This window comes from Vigna radiata, chromosome 11, assembly GCF_000741045.1.
Source record: "Vigna radiata var. radiata cultivar VC1973A chromosome 11, Vradiata_ver6, whole genome shotgun sequence".
Lineage (NCBI taxonomy): Eukaryota > Viridiplantae > Streptophyta > Magnoliopsida > Fabales > Fabaceae > Vigna > Vigna radiata.
In genome coordinates, this window is record NC_028361.1 from 10961519 (window position 1) to 10971766 (window position 10248).

At 32.4% G+C, this 10248-nt stretch overlaps 1 protein-coding gene and 1 pseudogene across 3 annotated transcripts; one reads left to right on the top strand and one right to left on the bottom strand.

Annotated features, from left to right (window-relative positions):
- Nucleotides 1-3661: 3661 nt before the first annotated feature.
- LOC106777980 lies at nucleotides 3662-6496 on the bottom strand. 3 transcript variants are annotated; one of them, XM_014665831.2, is made up of 3 exons: nucleotides 6359-6496; nucleotides 5294-5872; nucleotides 3662-3922 (listed from the first exon to the last, which is right to left on the bottom strand). In XM_014665831.2, exons 2-3 carry the CDS (start codon nucleotides 5745-5747, stop codon nucleotides 3867-3869), a joined length of 510 nt encoding a protein of 169 aa, XP_014521317.1. In that variant the 5' UTR covers nucleotides 5748-5872; nucleotides 6359-6496; the 3' UTR covers nucleotides 3662-3866. The 3 variants fall into 3 exon arrangements, with proteins under 3 accessions (XP_014521317.1, XP_014521318.1, XP_022643261.1); XM_014665832.2 differs by having other exon boundaries at nucleotides 6308-6421; XM_022787540.1 differs by lacking the exon at nucleotides 3662-3922 and adding an exon at nucleotides 3929-5100 and having other exon boundaries at nucleotides 5294-6360.
- On the top strand, nucleotides 5807-6865 carry LOC106777982 (annotated as a pseudogene).
- Nucleotides 6866-10248: the final 3383 nt, after the last annotated feature.

A 10248-nucleotide genomic window follows, 5' to 3' on the forward strand; every position in this document is an offset into this window, starting at 1 on the left:
TAGATCATGATTCATAATCAACCTGTCTAAACTAGGACAGACCATGTCGACATTTTCTACTTCACCTACCAACCTCGTTTTGGACTAGCTTATTTAATCCTCTAAATTGACAAGTCAAAGATGGAACATAATGGACTAGCCCACAGATATTTCGTAATTAAAAATTAAAATAAAAAAAATAATTTAAAAGATTAACTTTCAATATTATATTCTTTTAAAAATATAAATATGTAATATTATTATGACTCAAAATTAATAACACTCATAAATTAAATTTTAATTATTTATTACAATAAAATAACTTGTAAATTTAATAATTATTTTAATTTATTCAATTAAAAACCATTAATTAATCAATTAAAGATTTAAAATATATTTATATAATTAAATATATTTTTAATACTCATTGGTTAAATATATCTTTAGGTCCTCATATTTGTACTCAAATCTCAAGTAGGTCCTTCTGTTTTTTTTTTTTGTCCCAATTAAACCCAAATTCTTGTTAATTTGAAGCAATAAAGTCATCTCCGTTAAATTTGAAGTAACGCCGTCTAACAGTGCTGACCTGTAATTTTTTGGGGTTGACGTGACAAATGTGTATTAAATTAAATAGGTGTATTAAATTAAATGGGTCTTCTATTGTACAATTAGCCATTCCACGTGTGTAAAATCCTCTTCACTCCAAGCTCAGAAACCCCTTTAGGGGTTCTCCCAATCTTCCTTCATTCCATACTCACACACTTGCTGAGACTCAAAGTATCCTTCAAAGAACACAAAGACCCTAAGCTTTGTCTCTCCCACAAGGATGCGCCACAACTCGTACCAGAACTGGCCACCACGAAACCACCTTCTCCAGTCTCGTTGTTGCCGACGACAACACTAGCAGGAGCTGCGCTCATTCACGACAATCCAAGATGCACTCGCTATCACAACCGAGGCCACTATCTCGACTAGAACTTGACACTGTGTCACCGCCATTCGATCTGGGTCACGGTTTCTCCACCGCCGTCACCAGGCTCGCCGTTGTCAACCACTTTGATGGCATCCGCCTTTTCCTCGACGACTTAAAATCCTGGTTCGCTCTCTACAGCGAAGGGTTTCTCTCCCACGCCTCCTTCACAGTACCAAGCCGAGAAGAAATGTGCCCTACCACTCTGACTTAGACACTCATCCTTATCTCCTCTCGCGGACCGAATCTAGGTCCAAGGGGTTCCTCGTCGTCGGCAAGGGTACACCTTACTCCCTCTTCTGTTCAGTTTCTGTGCTCTAAATGCACTCAAGCGCTAAACCAGTGTATGCTAGGGGCTCTCGTAACTCACAATAACGAAACAAACATTAAGGTTTTAATTTGATTTTTGTTTGCCGCAAGTGAGGGGTGGATGGAACACACTGTGGTGTTCTCTGTGTGAGATTTTCGATTCGATTTCATTGGTGATTGGGGGTAAACAGGGGATTGGTGGCTACGAGATATTGGTTCGGTTTGGTGATGGTATAAGTTAGAGTTGATGATGGTGACTCGATGGATTCTAACAAGTGAAAGAACTTGAGCCTTAGTGAAGGTTACTGGAATTGGAATTGGATTGGTGAAGCCTATTTAATTTTGTGTTTTGTGTTGTTTCTTTTCCAGGTGCAGATTGAAGAAGCTAGGGTGTTGTGATGTTGAGGGGTCATATTGGGTTGACTTGGTTTATTCTATTTTCTGTTCTTTTTACCGGGGAACCAGGAACAGGGGCAACAAGGAGGATGGAGATGATGATATCAGTAGAATCATTTATGGAGAATCACAGTGAATAATGGAGCGTGATGGTGACACTAGGTCTGGGTGGAGATCATTTAACAAAAGGCAAAATGCAGTGGGTTAAAGAGGCAATGCTTATGCGTTGGATGCAAAGGTTCTGATGGGGTTTCTGCTTGCATGTTTCTTCTATCAGATTGGCCTTGTTTAGCAGAACGACTCTGCAGTTAGTTGCTGTTGGCAACGAAATTGTTGCTACGATGGAGTGAAAATTAGATGGACTCCAGGCAAGGAATATGATGATGGCAAGTTTGACCATAAATAACTCAGATTAATCAAATTGTTGGGAGATGAAGATAACCACCAAATCTGTCAGAAACAATTTGACAAACACCTCACAGGACTCTCTTACAAGTTGAAGAAGCGTTTCGAATTGTGAGAAGAGCAAAAATTCTGGTTTTTTCGCCTTAGTGAGCGAAGAAGATGAAGTGCAAGTGGCGGTGATGGGGCGCGTGAGAAAGGTTCTTCGGAATGGGAAAAGAGCCTTTGGGGTGAAGAAATGATGAAGAACTCTCTGATTTCCAAATCCCTTATTCCCTTTTTAATTTTGCCATGTCATCTTTTAATTTAAATAAAAATTTCATATAATTAAATCAGTATAAATGTGTTATTAATGTCCGATCCACGTCATCACAGGTCTTAACGGCGTTCATAGAAATTTAACGGAGAGAGCTTTATTGCCTCAAATTAACAAATATTTGGATTCGATTGGGACAAAAAAACATGAAGACCCAGTTAAAAATTAGACACAAATATGAGAACCAATACATATATTTAACCATACTCATTTATATTGAGTCAAATGCTTCTGTTTGGCCAACCATAAACTTATGAAACATTTTCTACTTATTTTCACAAAAAATACTTCTTTTTCTTAGGATTTTAAGTAAGAAAATATATCCGCAATAAAGGACAATTTAGTCACCTTTCAAATTTTAATAAAGAATTTGGTCATGTTACTTTTTTTTTTTCTGTTTTAGTGTAAAAAAAGAGTAACAATTTTACTCAAAGCTTAATTTAATCTATTTGATATTTTCTTTAACTAAATTATTCCTTGACAATACAAAATATTAGTTCTAGAGTTTAATTTGACCAAAATAAAAAATTGAATTAAAACTTACAACTTTTTTTTAGATGTAAAGACTAACATAATAAGGAAATAGAAAGATCAGGATGGCATATCAGGAATTAAAGGAAGAGTAAACGTGTCACTTTATTTTGTACACATTTTTTTAAAAAAACAAAACAAAAATTGTTTTATAATCATAGAAAACAGTTTTTGATCCGGATAGCCCTACTTTAGCACTCAGAATTTCCTTGGCATCAATGATGCAATAGCCACACATTAAAGGCAATCCACAAAGTTAAGGAGGAATGAGCCATTTTATCATTGAATCGAGGAACAAAAACTATGTGGTTCTTCTTTCAATCGTACATTCATGTGGTCCAACACATGATATGCCAATTTGGATTAAAATGGATTATGCAGATTTACAGCCAACAGGAAAGGGAGGGAAAACTGCAGAATGAATTTACGAAGAACCAATCAAAAAAAAGAAAAGAAGCAAAAAGATAAAAAGGAAAGAAGAAAGGAATCTAATTTTCCTGCTTGAGTTGCAAAAGTAAAAGCCATAGAGAGAAGTTTTTCTTTTAGTACTTATTCCCATAAAGAACATCTCTGAATTAACCACACTTTTTCGTACTTTATTTAACACATTATAATTAAAAATATTGTTTAAATTATGAATGACCAATTGCATCATTACCTTTTTTTTTTTTTCAAAACATTTTATCTTGTAATCATGCACAGTTACCAAAAGTCAAAAATAAAAACATATCAGCTTATCCAAAGCATAATTCTTGCAATTCTCAACATATAAATCTCCTTTTTCTTTCTATTATAATAGTGATTGATTGGCCCATATGAAATTTTCTAGATTGAAATTTTCCATTTCAATTTAAGCTCTTACAATAAGAGGAGAAGATGATTTCTTTGTACAAAAAATACATTGGGATGGATGGATTATTTAGCCTCCTCTACTTCTAGAAGGTTGTCAGAAGATGTAGTTTTCTACGCTTTAAAACTCTGAAGAGAAGCTAGCCAGTGTTCCATGTAGTTTTTGCTTGCTGCAAATTCAAACAGTGTTCCAAAGACCAATTTAGAACAGTTCCATAATCTTTTCATAAGGCAGATACATAAATATTATAATACAGATGAATGTATCAAGTGGTACTGTAAGAGTAATCAGTAATGGAAATGAATGCTTTTACTCCATAGAAAGCACTTCCATATTAATTCTAAGACAACTTTCCCTAGTTTACATATGTACAAAGAGCTCAATTGAAAGTGGTGAATAGTTATTTTAACACAAAAGTATGCAACTGTTACAAATTCAATCAATTTCATCTGTGTGTCCTATAGATACTACAAGATGATTTAGGTATAAATGTACATTCAATCATAAAGATCTAAAAGCCAGGACCACTTTCCATAGACAAGAAAGGAACAGTTCCGAAATAAAAAGGAAAGTAGCTGTTCTGCTAACATGTCTTGTTAGCACATCATATAGTATACTATACGCTATCTTTTTAATTCTATTTATTATTGAAGAGAAAATGCAGGGTAGGACATGAGAGAAAAATATCAAGTCATTTGACTGTGGTAAAAAGACAGTGGTCAATTGGCTGTGCCTTGTACAGTGTGGAGTTTATGACCTTAATCAGATTGTGATGGTGAAGCTACTTCAGCAGTTTCATGAACGAGACTTTTTATCTCTCATGAACACACAACCAAGTAAAGTGATTTACCACCGGAACAAAAATTTCTATCTAACACTTTACATTCAAAATAAGAATTTGATAAAAGAAAAAAAAAACACATGACAGAAGCATAAGGAAACCTCCTGGAATAGGTAAGATACAACCAAAGAAAATTACCTCAAAATCTAGGCTACTTTGCATATCAGACATTAAACCGTTGGAATATAAAAGAGGAACGAAAACCAGCATAGGATAGAACAAGAAACCCCAACAATATCCACAGACAAAGAAAAATGCAAAAAGTATAATAAATAAATAAAAACAAAGGCCGCGCAGATCAATGCATTTGAAGACAATTCTAAGAAAAAGGCAAAACTACCTGGTCTATATGATGTAGTATGTATTAGCCTATTTGGACTTAGCGAGTTTGAAGCCCCAATTACCATTGCACTCATAATTACTAAATAGTGCATAGTATTTGATAATGACTGACACATTTCTTCATTAGCATCAGAATCCTCAACAAGGCCAAACCACATAGAAAACTGTTGATTACAAAATAATATAAAAGCTTAAAAACACCTGAACAAGAACAAGGATCGTTTGACTTTAAAGAATCAGCACAAAAAAAAAGGTTAATCAAGCAAGTAAAAGTTAAACAGTGCTAGGAGTTGAGAGAGAACAAAATAACTCAATGAAAACAAAATCAACATATCAAGAGCACGTCCTGAATCTCACCAGGAGAAAATTCATTTGGAAGGTTCTTGATGGCACTCAAAAGCTCCTTGCTTGAACTCTCCACCTCCTTCCTATAGCAAGGAACCAGCACAGCAAAACTATTATCCATATCGTCATCACTCTGAAGAAATTCAGAGCCATGAGGCTCCAGCCACCCAATGGACCAATCTGAGTCATCAGATTCAGAGTCTGACCAACAACCATCACCATCAGATGACACCAGCACAACATCGTACTCTCTATCAAGTCTTCTCTCTTCCCTGCTCTGCCATTTCCTTTTACCCTTCCTGTGAGAAGGAGCTATCTTTGTTCCCTTCACAGAAGGAAACTTCAGAGTCTCTCTCTCCTTAAAACCCCATTCAGAAGATGACTTCAGCTGAGAGCCACTGGAAACTGGCTCTTTCTCTTTGCCACCCCACAACCACCATGACAAACGAGTTAAAGAGACAGCCATACTTCCAACTCCCGTGGTAAGTCAAACCTAAAGGGTCACAATGAGTGAAGTTCTTTTGGTGACCAAAGATTTGTGAAAGAATGAGACCAAAAAATTTGAGAAACCGAAGGGCCAGTGGTTCCTGCCTGTTGCAGTGACCAGACTATATTAGGATATGATCCATTCATCAACAAAAGGAAATCAACTGGAAAATGGGGAAGGCCACAAGAATAATTTCAACCCAATAAACCTATTAATATCAATAACAAACAATAAAAAGCCAAAACTTTGTTATAAAAAAACACAAGCACCGATATAAGTACTAAATTCACAAAGGTTTCTTAAATATCAAACCCAGTTTAGAAAGTTGAAGAACTTGACCTAGAATTACTGGCCCATTTCCAATAATGAACTGTTAGCAAAACTTATTTCAGACTTTTTACACTCTCATAAAAGCATAAAATAATATTTAAAATAACTATCCAAATCTCAAAGGAATATTTTTTCTTTGTTTCTTATTTATCGAAAAATATCAACACAAAAATCAAGCACAATGACACAGTCATACTCGGTCCACCCACCGCAAAAATAGAAAAAGAACACCGAACCCAGAGAATATTTTGAGTAAAGACCTTTGCTTTAGGTCAAAATCGAGAATTCCCCCAAACTCAATTCACCAAAGAATCACCGGAAAATCAAATACTCCTCGCCGGAAAAACAGAACCTTTCAAACTGCTATGCTACCGGAAAGAAAAACTTGGGAGATCGGACCAAGAGTTTTCTCCGGCGAGAGAAAAAAACTGCCGACACAATGCATAGACTCAGTGAATCAACTCGAAACCCTAACTCGCAAATTAACCCCTTCTCTCTCTCTATCTTATCTCACTATCTGTCTTCCCCCTTCTGCTTCTGTTGCTGGGTACGCTGGGAAGCAAACCCAATCGCTCAAAGCTTCGTCTTCATCTGAATTTATAGAGCTATTTTTTCACCATTACAATCTTTTCTCATCAACGGTCAAGATTGCACCGGTTATTCTGATTTACGGCCCGATAGAGGATCTTTCTCCTCTTAAACTGATTCTTACTCATATGATAATAATTCATTCCTGGCCTATACAGTAAGGAAGTTAACGATTTAGCGTGAATATATGTTTTTTAAACAGAAAATATTTGAGGTTGATTCAGTGATAGGATAAATAATAACCGTCCAAAGTAGCTGACGTGGATGACCATTACCCAATCATGGTATGCATGTGCAGTCCAACTTGTGGACATGTGTCAATAATGTCACCCAACATAAGTAATATAAGATTATAATTTATAAATAAAGTTAAACTTATAATTTTTTTTCTTTTAACATTATTTTAATGCCGATATCTTTTCTTATTGTTTTTTAATATATGATACATAGTTTACACCGCATGACCATACTTTTAGAAATAAATTTTGTATATAGTTGCCTACAAATAAAATCTTATTTTGTTGTTTATATTTTGAAAAATACTTAAAAAATTATTTTAAAAAATAAATATAATAAATCTATGAAAGGTATAATTTTTTTATTTGAACAAATTTATGGGTAAATTATTTAAATATGCATTGCATTTTTGTATTTAATTCCACTTGATTGGGATGTAGGTTATGGAAGATAAATTGCTGGTAGTCTAAGTTATCACTAGGCTTGATTAAATAGGGCAAATTTAATGTTCTTTTTTAATAAAAGATGAAATATAAACAAGACATATAAAATATAGTAAAAAAAAAAAATACAAAAATTTAATCTCATCATTTTAAGTATAACTACTTAATATATTAGGTGGTTGATGGGTTTCCACCAAGCATGAAACTAGCTGAAATCTGCTTCTATTAAATCAAACATGATTGCAAATAATTAATTTTGGTGTATACACACAAAATATTATTTTAAATATACATGTAAATTAAGTATTCTTTGGAATTGGTTGTTTTTACAAAAGAAATTATCTATATCTATAAGGAGATTTTTTTTTTGTCAAATTTTTTCTCTTTTTTTTATCCTTCAACTTACCCTTTTATTTAAATTTAATTGATTTTTTAAATTTAACTATTTTTAAATTAAATAAATAAAAATAAATTATTCAGTAAATAAAAATTATCTACAAATAAATAAAATTTATTTATAATTAAATTATAAAAAAATATGTTTAATTATATAATTATAATTTTTTTTTGTTATGATAAAAAGTAAATACACATATATTTTCACTTGTGTTTATAACACAAATTCATCTAAAAGTCTCATGCCAAAGTCTTTACGAATTGTATGTAATACCATGTGGGATGAGTAAAGTTATTCTTTATAATGTATTATTTTTAAAAATAGTTTTAAAAGTTACTTAGGATTTGCACAAAGAAATGAAAGATAAAGTTTAGTGTTGTATCTCACTTCAATCATACACTTTTTTACCAACTTTAAATAAATTGATTTATCTTAGGAGAGACCAAGTTATCAAATAAATCAAAAAGATACTTATTACATTATAATCATATTATCTTTCTAAATATGGTTCTAAATGAAAATATGTAGATGTAATTAAACTTAAAAAAAAATATATGTGTTAATTATCTTTTTCTGCAATTACTTATGTTAAGTTTGAACAGATGTTTAGTTACTTTATCCATGGGAAATTTATAATCTATTAGAAACAATGGTGAATCTAGGAAGCTAATTATAGTATAATCAATTTCTTTATGCTAATATAGAACGATTACATAAGATTTACACCTAAAAACTCGTACTATTTTGTGTGATTTTAGTTTATGTTTTCGTGCTTCCAATTATTACTTATTCACTTTTATTCTTTTAAAATTTATCTATTTCAATAAAATCAAGAAAAAATTATACTATTTTAAATTATAAGTGGAGATAAGAGACTCTAGTCAAGTTGAAAAAAAAGGAAACTAAAGGCATATGTCTCAAAACATTCTAAACAATATTCACAATATAAAAAATAAATGTCTTTTATTAGAAAATTAATATTTTATTATATATAACAATCAAAATAGATTAAATTCGCAAATTTAAAACTCATAAATTCATTACTTATTCTAATTCTAATTGAGTGAGCTAAATAATAACTTAATTTAATTTAAAAAATAGTGAATTAAATATATATCTATAAATTGAATGAAATTAATATCCACATATGATAAATATCTATTTTAAGATTAGTAATAAGAGAGTCCTTTTTATAAGTGTGGAAAATGGTCTTCTTGCAAAAAAATACAAAGTAAAAGATTAAATGTGTAACAAAACAAAACTTAGTTTCTAGAAACTAGGTAAAAAAGGAAGTGTCTTGGAAAAGAGAGAACCCTAGTTTGGTTTCCAAGCCTAGCCCCCTTGACCTTCTAGAAAAGAAAGTCAATCTTGCCTCCCAAACCTCTCTAAAATGCGCACCACTTGTTTTGTTATGAGGTTATGCTTTCCTCCACTCTAAGGAGTGTTACACTTAGAGATGACAAAAATACTCGTGCTCGCGAGTATCTGCAGGTAAAATTCGCGACAAATAGTTGGTACTCGCAGGTAACGAGTGTAATGCCCCAAAAATTTAGGGTTTCACGAGTAGTTACAAAAGCTGATAAAATTTCAAACTTTTATCATAGCATGGAAACATACTTTTAAAAAACTTCAATAATTAAACATGCATACTTATTTCAAAACATAAGAGTTCCAAAATCCTTATCCAATTACATTATTCATAAATAATGAAAATAACGAAGGAAACATAGAAATTCAATTACATTGTTTCAAAGTTCAAACACAATAATTTTAAAATAAAATCTTAAGTTTGTCCCTCGTCATCTCTCAAATCTATCCTGCCTCAGCAACATCTGTAACATCATCTGGTCACGTATAACGCATTATACTATCATTATCGATAACATCATTCACAAAACACAAACACAAACACATATGAGGTAAGTTATCATTAAAATAGTCGTAATTACAATATATAGGCACACTAATTATATCAACCATAAACAAGAACTCCATACATAGTAGTATTAACATAAAATTCCTAATTCGTTAACATAAACAATTCAATCATAACGAATTACTCGATCCTCGCTTCTCGATCCCCGATCCTTGATCATCGATCCTCGATCCTTGATCATTGATCCTTGAACTTTAACCATTAATGTGATCACTAACATCTCACACATAGACCCTTGGTTTATCCACTCATTAGCAATTATGCTAATTACCTACTATAACCATTATAACAACACCACTATCAACATAACATAACCAATATCATTTTTTACACCTTGATCATCATCATATATAAATATATCATCATCATGATTATTCCAATCATGAACAACACCATGAGCAACATAAAACCATTGATATGATCCTGTCCAGGAAAGAGTACGATCTTTTCTGAATTTGAATCCTCAAGGGCACAATAAAAATAAAATCAGAGAAGAACGCGGAATAAGATAGAGATGGAGACACCACAATCTAGCAGATTGATAAGTCA